The sequence below is a fragment of the Rana temporaria genome, chromosome 7 (assembly GCF_905171775.1).
Source record: "Rana temporaria chromosome 7, aRanTem1.1, whole genome shotgun sequence".
In the NCBI taxonomy this organism is placed as follows: Eukaryota; Metazoa; Chordata; class Amphibia; order Anura; family Ranidae; genus Rana; species Rana temporaria.
Window position 1 is genome coordinate 182,278,755 of NC_053495.1, and position 23,318 is coordinate 182,302,072.

The 23,318-nt window shown below is 42.8% G+C and overlaps 1 protein-coding gene across 2 annotated transcripts in view; it reads left to right on the forward strand.

Moving 5' to 3' along the window:
* The window catches only part of TTLL7 (tubulin tyrosine ligase like 7), a 245,472-nt gene that overhangs the window by 174,015 nt on the left and 48,139 nt on the right, over positions 1–23,318 (forward strand). For both annotated transcript variants that reach the window (XM_040360594.1, XM_040360595.1), the window contains exons 18-19: positions 1,303–1,383; positions 11,935–12,095. In XM_040360594.1, the coding sequence (XP_040216528.1) occupies positions 1,303–1,383; positions 11,935–12,095 (242 nt within the window). The remainder of the gene's footprint in view (positions 1–1,302; positions 1,384–11,934; positions 12,096–23,318) is intronic.

The window sequence follows — 23,318 nt, forward strand, 5'->3', positions numbered from 1 at the left end:
CAACCTGGAAGATACGCTGTCGGGCCCCCCGATCATACCATCTCTTCTGTCTCCCCTGGGCCGCCTGGAGATTCTCCCTTACCATCAGAGACAGTTGCTCCATGCGGTCCCTGAGTTCCAGAACATAGGGCACTATGGGGGTCCCCTCCCGTTCTGTCTCTCCCTCCCAGTGTCCTCTAATGAGATCGAGGGGTCCGCGGACCCTTCTTCCATAGAGCAGCTCGAACGGAGAGAAACCAGTAGATTCCTGGGGTACCTCTCTGTACGCAAATAGCAGATGCGGCAGAAATCTCTCCCAGTCTCTGCAAGCATCCGAAAAGGTCCTCAGCATTTGCTTGAGGGTCCCGTTAAAGCGCTCGCAGAGACCATTAGTCTGGGGGTGGTAAGGTGAGCTAAGCAGGGGCTTAATATTGCACACCTTCCACAACTGCTGGGTGAGCACCGCAGTAAACTGGGTTCCCTTGGTCAGAGAGAATCTCCTGAGGGAACCCCACTCTAGTGAATATCTTAACCAGGGCATCAGCTACTGTCTGTGCTTCAATGTTGGACATAGCTGTTGCCTCTGGGTAACGGGTGGTATAGTCCACTACGGTGAGAATATACTTCTTCCCGGATGGACTAGGTCTGGCCAAGGGGCCCACAATGTCAACGGCTATGCGGTAAAAGGGCTCCCCGTTAATAGGCATAGACATAAGTCTAGCCTTAGGGTGGTCCCCCCTGTTACCTACCCGTTGGCATGTGTCACACGTTTTGCAGTATTGTCGCACATCCTTAGTTAATATTGGGCCAAAAGAAATTCTGTGTAATCCTATGGGCTGTGCGACGGGACCCTAGATGTCCTGCTAGTGGTACATCATGGCTGATTCGCAGAATCTCCAGCTGGTATTTCTTAGGTACCACCAGCTGTCTTTTCTGTGAAGGGGCCTTACTTCCCTGGGCTGGTTTAGGGATCCTGTAGTTTTCTGCAGGCAGCCTGTAGTGCAAAATTGAAGAGAAGAAGCTGGGACAGCCGCACTCCAAAAACGTTCCTTTTTATTAAAACTGGTCACAGAACATCACACGCCACAGCAAACAATCAGGAAAAAGGCTAACGCGTTTGGCACTGTGCTTCAGTGCTTATTCATAGCTAAGGCAGCCTGTAGTGGGTGGAGCTGCTGAATCCCTCCCACATGTGCAGTGCAGTGATATTGTACAAGGTGATATCTGGGTTTTGCAATGCTGTATAATGCTCACAAAGTGTATTTAAAGATATTTGGGCCTATAAAGAGTTTAATTTTATCGTTTATTTTCTGCCTATTACAGATAATGGAAAATTGGCGATATCACAAGCCCAAAGTGGCTTCTTACTGGCTGATAAAACTTGACTCTGTGAAGCAGAAAAAGGTAAGACCCGTGGGTATGATTGTTTTGTTATGCCGCGTACACACCATCAAAAAAAACTACGTTTTGAAAAACATCAATTAGAATGACCGTCTTGTGAAAAACGACAAAAAAAAATTGAAGCATGCTTTAATTTTTTGTGTCGTTTTTCAAAACGTCGTTTTTTGTGTCACAAAAAATCACTGTGTGTAGGCTAAAACGGCGTTTTAAAACAACGTTTTTAAACCTGCGCATGCTCAGAAGCAAGTTATGAAGCAATCTTCAATGGAAAAGAGTGCTGAACGTAACCGCGCTTTGCTAGAGCATTTTGAAAAAACGATGGTGTGTAGGCAACGTCGTTTTTGAAAATTGAAGTTTCAAAAACTTTGTTTTTTTACTTCACAAAAAATGACGTTTTTTTCATCACATGAAGTGATGGTGTGTACGCGGCATTAGGCTTTTAGCTTCATACTGGGAAAGGATGAATGACTGCCTTGTTTTCAAGAGAAAGCGCAACAGAAAGACAAATATCCTAAAAGAATATTCTATAGATAAATTGTTGATGTTTTTTAGTACCTGCTAAATCAGGGGTCTCCAAACTTTCTAACCAAAAGGCCAGTTTACTGTCCCTCAGACTTTAGGGGAGCGGCGTCTTTGGCATTAGGGGGAGGAATAGTGCACCATGTTTGGCCTCAGTGGGAGAAATAGCACCTCCTTGTTTGTGTCAGTGGGAGGAATAGTACCCCCCAAGGTTGGTGTCAGTGGGAGGAATAGTACCCCATCGTTGGTGTCAGTGGGAGGAATAGTTCCTCCTTGTTGATGTCAGTGGGAGGAATAGTGCCCTGTTGTTGATATCAGTAACAGTAATAATGCCCCTTTGCTGGTATTAGTGGGAGTATTATGCCGCGTACACACGATCATTTTTCGGCATGTAGAAAAAACAACGTTTTTCTAACTTCATCATTAAAACGACGTTGCCCACACACCATCGTTTTTAAAAAATGCTCTAGCAAAGCGCGGTGACGTACAACACGTACAACGGCACTATAAAGGGGAAGTTCCATGCGGATGACGCCACCCTTGGGGCTGCTTTAGCTGATTTTGTGTTAGTAAAAGACGATTCGCGCTTTTCTGTCTGTTACAGCGTGATGAATGTGCTTACTCCATTACGAATGGTAGTTTTACCAGAACGAGCGCTCTCGTCTCATGACTTACTTCTAAGCATGCGCTGGTTTTTAACATTGTTTTAGCCCACACACGACCCTTTTTTACAACCCGAAAAACGACATCGTTTAAAACGTTGTTAAAAAATGCAGCATGTTCGGAATTTTTTTTTTTTCGTTTTTCAGAACCCGAAAAATGATGTGAAGCCCACACACGATCATTTTAAATGACGTTTTTTTAAAAGAACGTTTTTTTCATGCTGAAAAATGATCGTGTCTTACATCAGTGGCAGGAAAAGTTCCCCCAAGGGTGGGATAAAAGCAAGCAAAGGTCCGCATTCAGCCCCTGGGCCACAGTGTGGAGACCACTGCGCTAAACCATTAACCACTTTCATACAGGGCACTTATACACCCTCGCGCTTTCAGCGCTATTGCACTTTGAATGACAATTGCACTTCATGCTACACTGTACCCAAACTAAACAGATTGTAATTTGGGTACAGCGTTGCATGACCGCGCATATGTCATTTAAAGTGCGACAGCGCTGAAAGCTGAAAATTGTCCTGGGCAGGAAGGGGGTGAATGTGGCCAGTAGGCAAGTGGGTACATTTTTCACATTTTCTTACTATGCAACACTGACAAAAGAAACAGACAAAACGAATGAACGCAACTAAAAATGATTAATTGTTTTTTCCGTGTCCTTACATTGAGCCAGCTTTGACCAAAGCTGATTAACTTAGCACAAGGGACCTAGTGTGAGCGAGTCCTAAATCATTCTGCTATAATGCTATGAAAGCAATGGAGCCAGGGGGTTGGACACAGTGGGCCAGATCCACATACATTTACACTTGCGCCGCGTATCAGAGATACGCTACGCCGCCGTACCTTACCTGGCGTACTTTCAAATCCTCAAAGATTTTGCGCCGTAAGTTACAGCGGCGTAGTGTATTTCTGGTGTCGGAATTCAAATTGGCGGGTAGGGGGCGTGATTTATTTAAATGAAGCGCGTCCCCACGCCGATTGAACTGCGCATGCTCCGTTTCGAAATATCCCGCTGTGCTTTGCGCGAAATGACGTCGCAACGACCTCATTTTTTGAACTTAGACGTGACTTACATCCATCCCTATTCACGGACGACTTGCGCAAAAAAAAAAAAAAAACGAATTTCGACGCGGGAACGACGGCCATACCAGCTTTAACTATACGCCGGAAAAAGCCAACTAGAGACGACGTAAGAGAATGCGATGGCCGCGCGTACGTTCGTGGATCGTCGGAAAAAGCTAATTTGCATACCCGACACAGAAAACAACGCGAACTCCACCCAGCGGGCGCCGAAGTATTGCTCCTACGATCCAAAGGCGTACGAAGGCGTACGCCTGTCGGATCGAACCCAGAAGCCGTCGTATCTTGGTTTGAGGATTCAAACTAAAGATACGACGCGGGTAATTTAAAAGTACGCCGGCGTATCAGTAGATACGCCGGCGTACTCGCTATGTGGATCTGGCCCAGTGTGCCCGGGCATATGCAAATATCCTGGCACCCATCGATCACAGGAGGATTAGCCTTGGTACAACAGCAAGAGGGAATATTCAGAAGAACAGTGTGACATGTTTTATCATATATATATATAAAACCATACTGGAGTACAGCTATCATTTTATTGCCAGTGCTAACTTTCTATAATAGATAGAACAATTAATTGTATGCATGTTCATGTCTGTATTTTAATGGGTTATATTTGTATCTCTGTCTCCTGGTGGTTTGGGAAGCCAAGCGATTGCTAGTTTTGATGAGATCACCGCGATCCTAAATAACCCAGGTCAGGTCACATTATACGCACACTGTAATATTAATTTAATTCCATCCAGTTCTCATGGAAGTAAATCAGTGTTAACAGTTTTATGAGTCTTCACAGAGCTATATGTCTCAAAAAATAAATACTGAGCAGTCAGATTGCCTTACATGACACAATTTATAACTGTACATATTTACATCAATATTCAAATTGTTGTAAACCCTTATATACACCCACTGAAGTGACTTGCCCCAGGTGATAGGCCCCTTTCACACGGACGTTCCGATCGGGTCCGCCTGTCAGTTTTTCAGACAGACCTGATCAGAACCTCCATTTTTCTCTATGGAGAGGCAGGTGTAAACGGACATCCAATCCGATCCTTCAAAAACAGACAGCTGAGGATCCATGGGATCAGATGGCAGTCGAGTATAAACAGACAGATGGTTTGTTTACATTTAGGGGTAGATTCACGTACGGCGGTGTATCCTTCTGGTGGCGTAGCGCATCCCATTTGCACTACACCGACGTAAGATAGTGAGGCAAGTACTGTATTCACAAAGCACTTGCCTCCTAAGTTACATTGGCGTAGCGTAAATGGGCCGGCGTAAGCACGCCTAATTCAAATGAGGAACAGGGGGGCGTGTTTTATGTTAATGAATCGTGACCCGACGTGATTGACGTTTTTCACAAACAGCGGTTAAAGTTTATAAACTGTAGGCTTCTGTGGCTGAAGCTGGCAGTGCTGTGGTGGGAAAGCCAGGTCAGTAGGGGGAATCTGTTCTGCACAGGGTGATTAGGGTGTGCCTGGGCACACCTGGCACACCCTGTGTGCACGCCTATGGTATTAGGACATGCCGGCACCTTGTCTTCTGGGATCCAGGGTTACATTCCTATCTCTGCTTTAAGCAGCGCAGCAAGTATAATTTTTTTTATATCACTGACTGCATGTTTGTTCTGGTACAGTATTAAAGACCAGCTACGCAGTTATACTGCGGCAGGTTGGCTCCCCTGGACGAATCAACGTCATTGTACATCGTCAGCCACTAGGGGGCGCCCGCAACGCGACACCGATGCAAGTGGCCATAAATGCCAAATGCCATAAATCTATCCCCTATTTTGTAGATGCAATTTTTTTTGCGTAAATCAATCAATATACGCTTATTGCCTGACCAAGAAGCAGCTTGGTCAGGCAGTGTTCCTCTTCGTATGTCTATGGTCCTAATAGTTATAGCTGAAAATATTTTTTTCTCCGGATGAGTCAGTGGTGAAGAAGGATAAAGCCTTCCACCAGGAACTCGGGATGGATTCCAGTTTAATTTGAAGTGTAACACAACCTCACTCAGTGCCACACGAGACGTCGTATCCCAGCCTGCTCCATTGCCATCTCTGTTTGGCAGACAAGCCACATGCAATTAATTTGGGATGATTGAATGTATCCAGAAGGACCAGAACTGTCATCTAATTTTTCATCCATCCGTAACTGTTTAGTAAACGGAACAATTTTTCCATATTATTGGAATAGATTGTGGTCTTGGGTGTTACACAAGAGCGTGCCGTACTAGTTTTTAAATCAATTTGAAACCTGCTTAGAAGAGCAATTGGAGCCAATGCAAAAAAATAAATAAAAAAATCCCTGAACTGTGAATGCAGCCCAGCAAACATTTAATCTATGCATAAAGGATAAGAACACCTTCAAACTAGGTGCACTTACCACCCTTCCTCTCCAGTAGGCTAGTTAAGACCCTCCCATCCTCCCTCTACAGAAAATTCTCATAGGGTTCAGAGGGACATATCACTTTGGAGATGGACATATAGCAGTCTATTGTGCAAGTGTGGGCAGCACACCGAGGATCCACACCTAAGTCATGGAGCAGAGCATGCATGGGAGTAGATACAGTAAATGCACTTTGTTCCAAAATACAAACTACCGTATATACTCGAGTATAAGCCGACCCGAATATAAGCCGAGGCACCTAATTTTACCACAAAAAAATGGGAAAACCTATTGACTCGAGTGTAAGCCTAAGGTGTCCATCTGCATGCTTCACTGTGCCTCACTTTGCCTCATTGTGTCCATGTGCATGCCTCACTGTGTCCATGCCTCACTGTGCCCATGCCTCACTGTGTCCATGCTTCACTGACTGTGTCCATGCCTCACTGACTGTGCCCATGCCTCACTGTGCCCATGCCTCAATGTGCCCATGCCTCAAAGTGCCCATCCCTTACTGTGCCCATGACTCACTGTGCCCATGACTCACTGTGCCCATGACTCACTGTGACCATGCCTCACTGTGCCCATGACTCACTGTGACCATGCCTCACTGACTGTGCCCATGCCTCACTGTGCCCATGCCTCACTGTGTCCATGCCTCGCTGTGTCCATGACTAGACAGACATTTAACATGGGAGTCTATGGAAGGGGTGCCCAGCTTTGAAAAATCGGTGCTCCCTAGCCGTAGGTTCCCAAGACAACAAACTTTGCACACTTGTAGAGGAAGAGTGGGGCTACATGTGTGTCCAGGAGACCTACGGCCGGCCGGTACCGGGTCCCCAAAGTCCTGGAGATCAGGCGCAAAAAGGTGACTCCAGTGTAAGCCGAGGGGGGCATTTTCAGCACCAAAAAAATTCCTGAAAATTTATACTTGAGTATATATGGTAAAAATTCAAAGTCCACTCCAGCCAACCATTTTTTATTTTGATGGGGCAGGGAAAGGCTAAAGCTTCTGTTGTTTTTGCTGTCCATGTCCCTGTTGGTAGAAGTTTTTACAACGTCTCACTTTTTGTCCTGGCGACATCTTGCCTATGCGTCTGAAATAGGAAGAAATAGGAAAGAGAATGTAAATATACTTTTGGTGTCTCTTCTAAAGTAGTATTAAACGCAAAAATATTAAAAGCAATTACAGCAGCTTACCTCAATACCTACCTGGTGTGCATGCGCTACTGATGCTGCTTCTTCAAAATCGTGCTTCTCTTCTTAGATAAGCCAGTACGTAGCTGGTGTTTTTTTTTTTTTTTTTGGGGGGGGGGGGGGGGGTGGCAAACAACCACCAATGCCCCCACAGTTAGCCTGAGGCACCCACCCCCCCTTCTCCGCTGTGGGTCGGATCACCCGTTCCCCCCCCAGGGGGTCATCCAGCCCGTGCTTACCCCATCTAGGTTGCGTGCAGGCAGGGCAGCGGCTGGTGTTTTTTTTCTTTGGGGAGGTGAACAACCACCCCCCCCCTTTCCAGTCGGCCGGGGCAAGCGCGCCCCCCCTGTGTCATGTTTACATCACATGATTTATTAGCCCTTTAGGACTCTTACCAGGCAAGGCGTCTGTAGCATCTAAGAAATTGCGGACCCAGGATATTCTACCCTGTCTACGTTTACAATTGGTGGACCATAAATTTTGATGGTCACATTAAAAATGACTTAAAGGTAAGAAATCTTCTAATAGCTCAACTTCTATCCTTAAAAATACACAGAACTTTCTCTATAATTGGTCTCTGAATGCAAAGTCTGTTGAATATTATACATCAGCAGAAAGCCAGAAGAACAGGAGAATGAGGGTACAAGGGGGCACAGGATCACCAAACCAGGACAACTGAAAATCGGGAAAACGTTGCCTGCTCTGACTAATCTTAATCTTGAGACATACAGACAGAAGGTTCAGAACTGGCATACACAGCATGAACTGTATAGAATGAGGCGGAACGGGAGATTCTTATCATGAACAGGCAGTCAACAAATCCACAGGAACTGTGCCATGCTGTCAAGTCATCACAGACCAGAAATCCTTAGTGAAGTTTCCCAGCACTTTATTGAATCCATGCCAGAAAGAATTTTGGCTTCTCTGAAATCATGCAGGGGTAATATGTGGTCGCTTCATAAAGTGAGCGCTGAATGTAATAAGCCGATTGATTTATCCATGGAATGTACGTGACATCCAGTGGCGGCTGGTGCTCAAATTTTTTTGGGGGGGCGCAAACGAAAAAAAAAATTGCAGCCTCACTGTGCCCATCAAATGCAGCCACTGGCACAGTGGCTGCATTTGATGGGCACAGTGAGGCTGCAATTTTTTTTTTCCGTTTGCGCCCCCCAAAAAATTTTGAGCACCAGCCGCCACTGGATGTCATGTACATTCCATGGATCAATTGTCACCACTGTGCCATGCCATCAATTATAGCCACTGTGCCAATTGTCACCACTGTGCCCTTTAATTGTCGCCACTGTGTCCATTGTCACCACCGTGTCCATTGTCACCACTGTGCCCATTGATGTCACTGTGCCCTTTAATTGTCGCCACTGTGCCCATTCATGCCACTGTGCCCATTGTCCCCACTGTGCCCATTGTCCCCACTGTGCCTATTGTCGCCACTGTGCCCATTGATGTCACTGTGCCCTTTAATTGTCGCCACTGTGCCCATTCATGCCGCTGTGCCAATTGTCCCCACTGTGCCTATTGTCGCCACTGTGCCCATTAATGTCACTGTGCCCTTCGTCGCCGCTGTCCCCCTTTTTCCCCCCGCCCGGCACTTACCTTTACTGGAGTCAGCCTACACGTCCTCGACCCTCGATGTCTTCTCCCGCCCTCGATGACGCTTCAGCCAATCAGGTTACCGTTAGCCAGAACCGGCCAACCTGATTGGCTGAGACGCCTGTCAGTCTTATCCAAGGATCGCACCCCCCGTGCGTTCCGAGGATACGCTTCCGGGGACCCGAGGGCTATACTCGGAAAGCCTATCAGAGCCGCTGGCTCTCATAGGCTCTTCCGTACAGCCAACCAGCTGCCGTTATTCAGATGGTCGGCGCCTCATGTCCGGCCATCTGAATAGGACAGCGCAGCGGCGACAATAACATAGATTCGTGCAATGCATGAATCTATGTTATTGGACTCCGTGGCGGTGAGAGCCAGAGGGGGCGGCGCTTCAGCGCCCTCTATAGACGAACCGCCACTGGTGACATTCATTAATTGGGTCAAGAGCTGTTCCTTATTTTGGTTACCCATGGCAACAACATCCTCTTCTTTTTCAAGTTGCCCTTTTGTAGTGGTGTTGCACGTACCCCATAGTGCTATTACTGACCCAGGTTCTTTGGGATAATCCAGAACCCAACATGCACCCCTTTGAATAATTTCAGACCAACTTTTACTGAAAACTCAGCATAACTAGTGCAACAAGATAAAACGTCCCTTCCCTAACTCTAGCTGCGGCTTTCCCAGCGTACCTAATACAGGTAAAGTCCTTTTGGATGAAGTCCATAGTTGGAGAATCTCAAATGGAGTGTCCATTGCCAAGGGGGTCCCAATGAGTCGGTGCTCCTGAGGTTGACTGCAGGTCCCAGCAAGCTTCTGCAAAAATCCCATGCTTTTGCCCGCTTCCCCAGGACCCAAATCTTTCCCTTTTTACGTATCAAGGAAAGGGAGGCCAGACCCCAGAGAGCCTGCAAACTTGATGAGGAAAGGCGCCAAAAGCATTTATCCCTTCCCCCTGACCTGGGCAGCTGAACAGCTAACTAACTATAGTAGGCAAACCTGCCTACATGCCAAGAATTCGATCAGTGTATGGCCAGCTTTAGTTTGTGATTCTTGCATATTGGGGGATGGCAAACCTATAGCCGCGTACACACGATCGGTTTGTCCGATGAAAACAGACCGATGGACCGTTTTCATCGGACAAACCGATCGTGTGTGGGCCCCATTGGTCTTTTTTCCATCGGTGAAAAAAAAAATAGAACATGTTTTACATTTTTCCTATGGATAAAAAATTGATAGAAAAATCTGATCGTCTGTGTGGAACTCCATCGGACAAAAATCTACACATGCTCAGAATCAAGTCGACGCATGCTCGGAAGTATTGAACTTCATTTTTTTCGACTTGTCGTAGTGTTGTACGTCACCGCGTTTTGCCACGATCTGATTTTTGACTGATAGTGTGTAGGCAAGACTGATGAAAGTCAGCTTCATCGGATATCCGACGAAAAAATCCATCGGCTTAGATTCCATCAGATATCCGATCGTGTGTACAGGGCTTAAGAGGTTGAGATCTTCCTGAACAACATGGAAAAGATCAAAGATCACCAGGATGCAGCACCATTTTTTTTTTCCAAGGAGATAACCTATCATGGTTCACATTAAAGGTATCACATTAAACAGAAGGGAGGTTTGAAGAGTTCAGTATTGTAGAATTCAGAGATCAGTAGTAAGTAAGGCAGAGTGCAGAGATCAGCAGTAAGTAAGGCAGAGTGCAGAGATCAGTAGTAACGCAAAGTGCAGAGATCAGCAGTAAGTAAGGCAGAGTGCAGAGATCAGCAGTAAGTAAGGCAGAGTGCAGAGATCAGCAGTAAGTAAGGCAGAGTGCAGAGATCAGTAGTAACGCAAAGTGCAGAGATCAGTAGTAAGTAAGGCAGAGTGCAGAGATCAGTAGTAAGTAAGGCAGAGTGCAGAGATCAGCAGTAAGTAACGCAAAGTGCATAGATCAGTAGTAAGTAAGGCAGAGTGCAGAGATCAGCAGTAAGTAACGCAAAGTGCAGAGATCAGTAGTAAGTAAGGCAGAGTGCAGAGATCAGTAGTAAGTAACGCAAAGTGCAGAGTTCAGTAGTAACGCAGAGTGCAGAAATCGGTAGTAAGTAACGCAGAGTGCAGAGATTAGTAGTAAGTAATGCAGAATGAAGAGATCAGTAGTAAGTAACGTAGAGTGCAGAGATCAATAGTAACACAGAGTGCAGATCAGTAATAAGTAACACAGAGGTCAGTAACAAGTAACGCAGTGTGCAGAGATCAGTAGCAAGTATTGCAAAGTGCAGAGATCAGTAGTAAGTAACGCAGAGGTCAGTAGCAAGTAAGGCAGAGTGCAGAGATCAGTAGTAACGCAGAGGTCAGTAGCAAGTAATGCAGATTGCAGAGATCAGTAGTAAGTAACGCAGAGTACAGAGATCAGTAGTAAGTAACGCAGAGTGCAGAGATCAGTAGTAAGTAACGCAGAGGTCAGTAGCAAGTAATGCAGAGTGCAGAGATCAGTAGTAAGGCAGAGTGCAGAGATCAGTAGTAAGGCAGCGTGCAGAGATCAGTAGTAAGGCAGCGTGCAGAGATCAGTAGTAAGGCAGCGTGCAGAGATCAGTAGTAAGGCAGCGTGCAGAGATCAGTAGTAAGGCAGAGTGCAGAGATCAGTAGTAAGGCAGAGTGCAGAGATCAGTAGTAAGGCAGAGTGCAGAGATCAGTAGTAAGGCAGAGTGCAGAGGTCAGTAGTAAGTACAAATTCCCTCTCGAAGTCACTCACCAGACTATAATAGCTGCAGTAGCTCCAGCAGAGCGTGGGGGATCCTCCTAGGTCTTCCCTGGGCTGTGTCAATTGTCACGTCATAGCTGAGGCGGAGCCTAGGACTTCCTTTGGCTCTGCATTCACATTGGCACTCTGATCTGAGGTCTGAAAAGTGGCAGCAGCAGCACAGAGGGGAGATCCATGGAGTTGCATGGCCACAATCAATGGGGAAAATACTGGTTCCTGACCCCCCCCCCCCGTTATAGTATAGATTAACAGTATAAACAGTAAATATGTTGTACTTTAGTCTGTTTGTAAGTCTACTCATAAAGTTACTATGTATAAATCTTGGTTTAAATGTACTTTCTTATTTCCTTAGATATTAGATATAGTGAGAACAAACGTCCGCTCGGTCCTTCAGCGAATTTGGAAGGTGTCTGATGTAGAGTGTTTACACTTGTACCGAAGTTTTAACCGAGTGTTTAACCGTCTCCTTTGGAGTCATGGGCAAGGGCTATGGAGCTGTTTCTGCGATTCTAGGTAAGCTTGAACTCATTTGTGGTCCATGTTCTCATCATATGTGTGGCACCATGGCAACTACAGATCAAATGGGCTAAGATGGCAGCTTCCTTGGCTATCATGGATAAAAGAGTTTAGTATTGCTATAAGGTCATTGCTGACAAAACGTGTAGGGGAGTGGTCACTCATGGCGTCCGTCTGCAATAGTTATCAGGCACTGCTAGTGCTTCATGTTTTGGAACCATCAACCTGTTGTAAGAACAATCTTGTCAGTTGGAATCTGTAAGCTTTTAACCACTTGTGGACCGACCCAATAAAACGTTGGCAGAATGGCACGGACAGGCGTAATCACGTACCTGTATGTGGCCCTTTAAATCCCGACCTGTAGAACGAAGGGAGTTTGGGACTTTTAGATGAAACAGTGGGCTAATTGGGGACAAAATAATGAAATAAACCACAGGTGTAATATTCATGTATTGAGAGAGTAGAATATATGGTAAAAACAAGTAGCTTGTACAAAAGTACAGAACATACCGGTACATTTCATCCATGATACAATAGTTGATATAAAAATACATTGAATAAATACCAGTCAATGAAAAACATATAAAACCACATAGGGGCTGGGCAGTACACAGCAATAAGTTAAGTATAAAATGTAAATGGATCATAAAGGTACTGGTTGAACAGAATAAGTCCCATAAACGCGTATAGCTACATCTTTGTAAGCCCGACGCGGCATTTCGTGTATATGAAAACACCCCTTTAGGGGCGGATGTAGTGGGATATCTGGAATACAGATTTAAATTAATGATCAAGGTATTAAAATTAAATCCACCAGAAAAGATAGGAAATCGATTCTGGTTACTTACAGAGTATGCCATGGTTGTAATGTAAATGCGACTAGGACCAAACACATGCCCGTCCCGGGACAGAGGTGGCAGACAAGCAGACAAACAACAGAGCGCATAAAGCATCCTTCCCAGACAGCAGGCGACCATAGGTAAATTAATTTAAATGTATCCTCATGGTGCAGGTAGGTATCTGTAATGAATGAATGAATAGGTCCATCAAACAGTGACCCACATAGTGAGGGAGTAAGGGCGTAAAAAATGCATGAGGAATAACAAGGAGTACCTGGTATGTAAGTTGGATGGCTACAGCTAGTGACGGCTGTGAGGCCTGCATAAGGAATGGCCACTAGCTGAATGGCTGGGAAGGTGCTTAAATAATGCGTCCAGCAAGTGCACTAGACTGCCCCCAACGTCACGTCAGCTGGACAGTGTGGGGGGCGGGGCCCTCAATCAGACGGCACGAATGCCTGTCCTGGAGAAACACTGCACACACTCACTCGATCAGCTGTGATGGATGCTAACCACTCAACAGGGTGACGCCCATCAAGGACGTCATCCGGATGGGCGGAACGTGACGCCGATGCACTGACGGTCACCGCCCGTACCCCCACAGGGGAGAAAGGGAAGCACAGTGAGTGCATTGCGGTCCCGGGATACAGACAGAAACCGGTCTAAACAGTGCGCAATGTTTGCAAACAACTAAGTGGTGTGTTCAGCACCTGAATGGCAAGATGAACCATTATTAGAGTATGCCGTTTGTGTGGATAGATTATGCACACTTTGCACGGACAGCCCCATATAAAACTGGCAGGGGAACACTACCAGCTAACGACCACTGTTTCCATCCCGGGTACAATAAGAAAAAAGGGGGGACACCTGAAGGTGTTTGGGACTTTAAATGAGAATACCTCTGTGATGTATCTCCATCCCACTGTGGGGACTTTATATGAGATTACATCCATACTATATCTCTGTGACGGTAGTAGAACATATCCCCGTCAAGCATTCCCTTCTTCCCATAAAAGAAAATCACCCAATATTCCACGAGTAGAACTCCCTGGAATCGCCGAATAATCCACACATGAGCCAAAGCTTAATGCTGGAACAAGACTCTCTTTAATGGCAGCATTCTGCTAGTTATATACAGTTTACAAGCTAATCATCAATCAAAGAACAATGAAATCTCCACCCCCTTTTCACACACTGGGGCTCCCATACAGATTATAGGTAGACACTCTGGTGCCGACCCTGACAAGGCACATTTCTTTAGATAATGACATCAGTGAAGTTAATTACTACAATGAAGCAATCAGAATAATTAACATGAGCCAATTATCTAATCATTTAGCCTGACGATACAATACACATCTCTTAAGGGTAAACACAGGTCTTCTTCACACACAGACATTAAAATAGCAGGGAGAGAATTAAACTGAAGCATATAGGCAATTGCATAAAAGTCCTTCACAATCTCCATCCCATATGCGGAAAAGTAGAACGAAGGCAGTTTGGGACTTTTAGATGAAACAGTGGGCTAAATGGGGACAAAATAATGAAATAAACCATAGGTGTAATATTCATGTATTAAAATCCCGACCCTGCCGCCTTCCCCGTGAGTCGGACCGTGGGTCCCGCCAACTCGACCTCCGCGGGGATCCCCGCGATCGTCTCACGGAGGTATAGAACGGGGAGATGCTTGTGTAAACAAGAATCTCCCCACTCTGACTAGTGAGAATGACACTGATCTCGGCTCTGTGTACTCGGAGCAGAGATCAGTGTCATGTGACACAGAGCCCACAGTAAGAAACACTATGCAGGGAACACTTAACCCCTACAGCGCCACCTAGTGGTTAACCCCTTCACTGCCAGTGTCTTTTTCACTGTAACCAGTGCATTTTTATAGCACTGATCGCTGTAAAAATGACAATGGTCCCAAAAATGTGCCAGATGTGTCCGCCATAATGTCACAGTCACGATAAAAATGATCGCCGCCATTTCTAGTAAAAAAATAATTATTAATAAAAATGCCATAAAACTATCCCCTATTTTGTAGATGCTATAACTTAATAACGTTTATTGCGATTTTTTTTTTTTTTACCAAAAATATGTAGAAGAATACGTATCGGCCTAAACTGAGGAAAAAAATGTTTTTAAAGATTTTTTGGGGATATTTACTATAGTAATGTGAAAAATATACTACAGCGCTAATTAAATAATCAATTCCACGTGCACCTAAATAAAAAAACAAATAATATAGCTGCTATCTTGAGTGATACCAAATCCAAACAGTGAAACATATAAAATATAGATGCGCTAATATTAACTTAAAAGGTGATAAAACGTACAAAGAAAAACTAATCAGGGAGAATACTCCATAAACTGTGAATTACTAATATGTCCTTAATTAGTGCACAGTGATTAGCAGGATTCCATGCAGGGAAAAAATCACTCTCTTCAATCTGAATGCTAATCCAGCCCTCCACCGCTGTGATCAGATGATACAGGCACTCACAGACAGGGATTGCATGAAAGAAAAGAGAAAAAATCTCATTGCGCAATATTCGATGACAGATCAAAAAATGTAATCAGAGCATTGACATATGCACTCACGAATCCCGGCTTTCAGTAAAGCATGAAAACGCCACTCAGTATGTTGTTTCCTCAGCTCGATCCGATGCACTCGGATTCGATCGCAGGCTCCTCCCTACGCGTTACGTCACAGGCACGCGACTTACTCATGGGTTCATACGTTATGAGAATGGCTTGGGGTTTAGATAGCCTTCTCATTGACAGCGTTTACATTAGTGTGAGCAACCAAAGGGAAAGACAAACATCATTGCGGCAAAACTTTACTCACATAGCTGAATTCTAGTGAGATCAAATGTCGATGCATAGACACACATAATTTTAATAAACAAATTTAAAAAAATGTAATTGATATAAAACTTTAAAAACATTCTATGTTGTTTGCTATGCGAATGGTGCATTTGCATTTGCATTTGCATATGCAATCTACTGCCCTCTTGTGGCCAGATATACAACAAGCATAGAATAAGTAGATGAACATTTAAAAATACAATTAAATAGATGCATCAACACTATTCAATATTATCAATAAAACATATAAAACCATCAAAAATATGTAATAAAAATTGTACTAAAGAGTTAAAAGATTATTACTATAATAACAGTAATAAAAACCATCATAATGAATAAAAATCAATATATATTAATAAAATTAATTATTAATACAAAACCAAGAGTATGTTTACGAATTGGAAATGAAGCAATTTAAATCAAATTCGATATTAAGGCCAACATCGTTTACATGGAAAAAAACCTTTTCCTTGGTAAAAAGTGAGTAAATTGTTTCTCACTGGTGGGTCAGGAATATTTTTTGCCACCAATACCATCATACAGGGGGACAGCCGCATGCCTACTATCAAAGGGGACCACCAAATTATGAACATCACCAATATGATGTGAGAAGAAGTCCAGTACCGACTCACAACCAATATGAGCCTCTATCTAGTTATAGAGAGGATGTGGATCCTCGTTCCTCATCTTTTTTTCCATGTAAACGATGTTTTGCGTGTAGGCAAACCAATTTCAATGGACAAAAATGTTCTAAATTCAAATCTACAGTGACTCAGAAGGAATACAACATAAAGGATCTGATCACGTGTAGGACTGAAGGGGTAGTATATGTATTGGAGTGCTCTTGCTCACTCCAATATGTTGGACGCACGAAGCGCCCAATGTGGAAGCGCATCAGAGAACATGTCCAAAATATCCAAAAAGCCTTCCCCAAACACAATGTGTCTCGGCACTTTGATCTATGCCACCACAACAATCCCAAGGAAATGAAATTTTGGGCCATTGCCAAATACACTCCACACTGGAGGGGCAGTCATAAAGTAAGGGAATTAAGTAAAACTGAGTCTCGCTTGATACATGAGATGCAGACTCTATCTCCCAATGGCCTTAATATCGAATTTGATTTAAATTGCTTCATTTCCAATTCGTAAACATACTCTTGGTTTTGTATTAATAATTAATTTTATTAATATATATTGATTTTTATTCATTATGATGGTTTTTATTACTGTTATTATAGTAATAATCTTTTAACTCTTTAGTACAATTTTTATTACATATTTTTGATGGTTTTATATGTTTTATTGATAATATTGAATAGTGTTGATGCATCTATTTAATTGTATTTTTAAATGTTCATCTACTTATTCTATGCTTGTTGTATATCTGGCCACAAGAGGGCAGTAGATTGCATATGCAAATGCAAATGCAAATGCACCATTCGCATAGCAAACAACATAGAATGTTTTTAAAGTTTTATATCAATTACATTTTTTTAAATTTGTTTATTAAAATTATGTGTGTCTATGCATCGACATTTGATCTCACTAGAATTCAGCTATGTGAGTAAAGTTTTGCCGCAATGATGTTTGTCTTTCCCTTTGGTTGCTCACACTAATGTAAACGCTGTCAATGAGAAGGCTATCTAAACCCCAAGCCATTCTCATAACGTATGAACCCATGAGTAAGTCGCGTGCCTGTGACGTAACGCGTAGGGAGGAGCCTGCGATCGAATCCGAGTGCATCGGATCGAGCTGAGGAAACAACATACTGAGTGGCGTTTTCATGCTTTACTGAAAGCCGGGATTCGTGAGTGCATATGTCAATGCTCTGATTACATTTTTTGATCTGTCATCGAATATTGCGCAATGAGATTTTTTCTCTTTTCTTTCATGCAATCCCTGTCTGTGAGTGCCTGTATCATCTGATCACAGCGGTGGAGGGCTGGATTAGCATTCAGATTGAAGAGAGTGATTTTTTCCCTGCATGGAATCCTGCTAATCACTGTGCACTAATTAAGGACATATTAGTAATTCACAGTTTATGGAGTATTCTCCCTGATTAGTTTTTCTTTGTACGTTTTATCACCTTTTAAGTTAATATTAGCGCATCTATATTTTATATGTTTCACTGTTTGGATTTGGTATCACTCAAGATAGCAGCTATATTTGTTTTTTTATTTAGGTGCACGTGGAATTGATTATTTAATTAGCGCTGTAGTATATTTTTCACATTACTTGTTTATTTCACCTACAATCACTATTAGCAGCAATTATGGATATTTTTAATTTCATGGAAAATCGTACTATTGATCTGAAAGAAGTTTTTACCACCAAAACTATCTCTCAAACGGGTGACCTGGATACTAATTTTAGGAAATTCGGGCACCTGATGGAGAAGAAAGTTAGTGCTTGGTGGGATCTCACAACACATGAGCAATATATTAAAGAAGGAATAGTCCCAAGAAGACTGAGATGGGATATTCCTATTAATGATGGGTTAATGGATAATGATTCCATTGAGGAATGGTATAAATTCTTCAATGAAAAAGGGCTGGAAGCTTTGCAATTCCTCATTAAAAGGAAACAACGGAAAATTGCTAATATGAACAAATTAATAGCAGAGTGCAAAACTTCTTTGGAGAGTCATAAAGACACTCCATCCTTTGCAACACTTACGAGCCAACTTAATAAGGTCTTGGAACAAAAAGACCTTGAAATAAAGCAACGAAAAAGGAGGAAATACCTTAGAGATACTAATGACTATCGTCTACATCAAACATTTAAATGGCAATTTAATTTAAAACAAGGTGGGGATGGTTCAGTATCCTCTTCACCTGATAGGGAAGTACGGATTATCTCACCTGAGAGGGATTTGAGATATAGAACACCTGAACCTGGGAGATCGTATGAGGATGACCATAGTAGACATCCAAGGGATCACCACATTAACCCACCAAGACCACCAAGAGATGAACATAATGAACCAAGAACACCAAAACAATGGTGGAAAAATAAAAACAATGGTAAACCCCGATCAAAATCTCCAAGAAAGCCTAATTGGAAGAATAAGGGGAACCAAAAACCATCTAACCCCCCTAAAAATCAACAGGAATCTCAGGGTGGGAACACACAAGGATACCACCATGATCCTTACTATCACAATCAGGATAGAAGAGATCCAAGAGATTATCATGCACCCCCACAATACCATCATACAGGGGGACAGCCGCATGCCTACTATCAAAGGGGACCACCAAATTATGAACATCACCAATATGATGTGAGAAGAAGTCCAGTACCGACTCACAACCAATATGAGCCTCTATCTAGTTATAGAGAGGATGTGGATCCTCGTTCCTCATCTTTTTTAGAGTATCGCCGGGAGGAGAGGTCCTCACCCACGCGTCAAAGGGAGTGCCGAAGCCCAAATCGAAGAGGGGATGCAGAGGGGGACACAAAAAGAAGAAAACTAGAATAGGAGAAGGCATTATCAATCTAAGTGGGATAGACCTAAGCCCAACAGAATTGATAACACTTGATAAGGGTCTCAAGTTTGCCCCTAAGCGGAATTTGAGCAAATTTGATACTTATGTAGACATCAAAAAGTTTACACGCAAACTAAACATCAAGAAATACATGCTAACACAGCCAATAACGTATCAGGCTGTACCTAATATGCCAGGAAGGGTTGAACATAGTCAGTTGAGAAACAAATCACTGTTCAACCCGCAAGTTGTAAATAATCAACATATTGAGGTCTTTTCAAAGATGGTACTGAAAGATTTGGACCAACTTAAAGTGAAGAAGTTACCGAACCCCATGGCCATACATAAGGGTATTAAGATGTTGGAAGAAAACAAAGAGGTTATAATAAGACCAGCCGATAAGGGTGGAGCCATTGTGGTCCTCGCCAAAGACTATTACTATGAAGAATTGGCCAAGCAACTCGAGGACACCAATACCTATATCAAATTACGCTCCAATCCGACAGGAGAATACAAGGAGGAGCTAGTTGACTTGATCTATAGAGGAAAAGAAAAAGGAGTGCTGAACAAAAGAGAAGCTAAATACCTAATACCTGAGGTGTGCCGAGTACCCATTATATATACTGTTCCCAAAGTCCACAAGGATCCTGAGAAACCCCCTGGACGTCCCATTATCAATGGGATTCAATCCATCAACTCACGCCTAGGGGAGTATGTGGATAGATTTATTCAGCCGTTAGTGCCCCAAACTAGGGCTTACCTCAGGGACACAAAGCATTTAATACAGATCCTTGAGAGCACAGTACTGGAACCTAATTGTGGTTACTTGTTGGCCACAGCTGATGTGGCCTCATTGTATACTGTGATAAACCATGAAGAAGCCATTGGGGCCACAAAATGGGCATTGAACAGTTTTGGTCATCTCATATCGAAACAAAAAAGGTTTATTTTGAGATGTCTTGCATATGGGCTACAGCACAACTACTTCTGGCATAAATCAGAGTATTACCGGCAACTGAATGGTATAGGAATGGGTGCTAAATATGCACCGAGTGTAGCCAACGTGTACATGTCTGAGTGGGAGGAGTCGTCCATATATGAAGGTATGCCGGAGCAGCTCATACTCTACAGAAGATTTATAGACGACTGTATCATCATTTGGAAGGGGGATGAGAATACCCTAACTCAGTTTTTTGAGAAATTAAATGATAACCAGAAGAACATAAAACTCACCTACACTTTGAGCAACACTACTATTCAGTTCCTTGATTTAGAGATTACTATAGACAATCAACAACTAAAAACTAGAACACACTTTAAGCCGGTCCAGAGGAACAGCTATATCCCTGTGGATAGCTGCCACCATGACCCGTGGCTAATCAATATACCAAAGGGTCAAATGCTAAGGATTCGCAGGAATTGCTCAGACCCTGAGGTATTTTTGGATCAAGCTAAAACGATCGGAAAAAAATTTATTGATAAAGGGTATAACAAGGACTTTATAATGGAACAAATACAAAAGGTGTATGAAACTCCACGTACCTCTCTAACACAAGACAAAATCAAGACAAAAAGGCTGGAAACTGAATTACCCATAATTCTAAATTATAACACCCAACACAAGCAACTTGAAGCTATTATAAAGAAACACTGGCCAATTTTGAAAGCAGACAGACAGCTACAGGGAATTTTACCGAGTTACCCACGGGTGGTGTACAGAAGAGCACCAACTTTAAGGGATTTGGTGGCAAAAAATATTCCTGACCCACCAGTGAGAAACAATTTACTCACTTTTTACCAAGGAAAAGGTTTTTTTCCATGTAAACGATGTTTTGCGTGTAGGCAAACCAATTTCAATGGACAAAAATGTTCTAAATTCAAATCTACAGTGACTCAGAAGGAATACAACATAAAGGATCTGATCACGTGTAGGACTGAAGGGGTAGTATATGTATTGGAGTGCTCTTGCTCACTCCAATATGTTGGACGCACGAAGCGCCCAATGTGGAAGCGCATCAGAGAACATGTCCAAAATATCCAAAAAGCCTTCCCCAAACACAATGTGTCTCGGCACTTTGATCTATGCCACCACAACAATCCCAAGGAAATGAAATTTTGGGCCATTGCCAAATACACTCCACACTGGAGGGGCAGTCATAAAGTAAGGGAATTAAGTAAAACTGAGTCTCGCTGGATACATGAGATGCAGACTCTATCTCCCAATGGCCTTAATATCGAATTTGATTTAAATTGCTTCATTTCCAATTCGTAAACATACTCTTGGTTTTGTATTAATAATTAATTTTATTAATATATATTGATTTTTATTCATTATGATGGTTTTTATTACTGTTATTATAGTAATAATCTTTTAACTCTTTAGTACAATTTTTATTACATATTTTTGATGGTTTTATATGTTTTATTGATAATATTGAATAGTGTTGATGCATCTATTTAATTGTATTTTTAAATGTTCATCTACTTATTCTATGCTTGTTGTATATCTGGCCACAAGAGGGCAGTAGATTGCATATGCAAATGCAAATGCAAATGCACCATTCGCATAGCAAACAACATAGAATGTTTTTAAAGTTTTATATCAATTACATTTTTTTAAATTTGTTTATTAAAATTATGTGTGTCTATGCATCGACATTTGATCTCACTAGAATTCAGCTATGTGAGTAAAGTTTTGCCGCAATGATGTTTGTCTTTCCCTTTGGTTGCTCACACTAATGTAAACGCTGTCAATGAGAAGGCTATCTAAACCCCAAGCCATTCTCATAACGTATGAACCCATGAGTAAGTCGCGTGCCTGTGACGTAACGCGTAGGGAGGAGCCTGCGATCGAATCCGAGTGCATCGGATCGAGCTGAGGAAACAACATACTGAGTGGCGTTTTCATGCTTTACTGAAAGCCGGGATTCGTGAGTGCATATGTCAATGCTCTGATTACATTTTTTGATCTGTCATCGAATATTGCGCAATGAGATTTTTTCTCTTTTCTTTCATGCAATCCCTGTCTGTGAGTGCCTGTATCATCTGATCACAGCGGTGGAGGGCTGGATTAGCATTCAGATTGAAGAGAGTGATTTACTATAGTAAACAGTAAAAAATATTGAATTTTTTTCAAATTTGTCTATTTTTGTTTATAGCGCAAAAAAAAAAAAAAAAACGCAGAGGTGATCAAATACCACCAAAAGAACGCTCTATTTGTGGGAAAAAAAGGACATCAATTTTGTTTGGGAGCCAAATCACACGGCCGCGCAATTGTCAGTTAAAGCGACACAGTGCCGAATCGCAAAAAGTGGCCTGGTCTTTGACCACCCAAATGGTCCGGGGTTTTAACAATTATGGAGTGATTTTTTCTATTCACAATGGACTATACATCTGCACTTTTATGTCATGTATGATGTTTGGACACTCATATGCACTTTACTTTTTCGTTGCACTTTTATTAGTTTGCTGTTGTTACAGTTTGTAGTTCATAATTTTATAATTATTTTAATACAATTTTGCACTTTTGCACGCTTGATGGTTTGATGTTTCATATTGCATTTTAGCGCTTTACTTGTTACATTTATAGCGCTGCTTTGATTTATGTTTATAATAGCAATTGGTATCATAATTTTCTTTTAGCAAGCTGCTTTATATATTTATTAACCTAGCGCACATTTTCTACATTATTTTAAACATGTGCTTTGCCCAATGCACTTCAGAGCAACAGGTTCTCTCAGCTCCGGAAGGTTTTGCCCCCTTAAAGTGGAGTTCCGACTAAAAAAAAAATGCATTAAAAGTCAGCACCTACAAATACTGTAGCTGCTGACATTTTTTTTTTTAAATAACAAACATGTCATACTTGCCTCCACAGAGTGGCCCCAAACATCCTCTTCTGGGGTCCCATGGTGGCTGTCTTGGCTCCTCCCCGCAAGAGCTAACCCCCTCTGGGAAGCTCTCTCCCGAGGGCGGTTACCTTGCGGGCGCGCTCCCATTTTACTCACTCAGCGAGCATAGCCGTCGAGT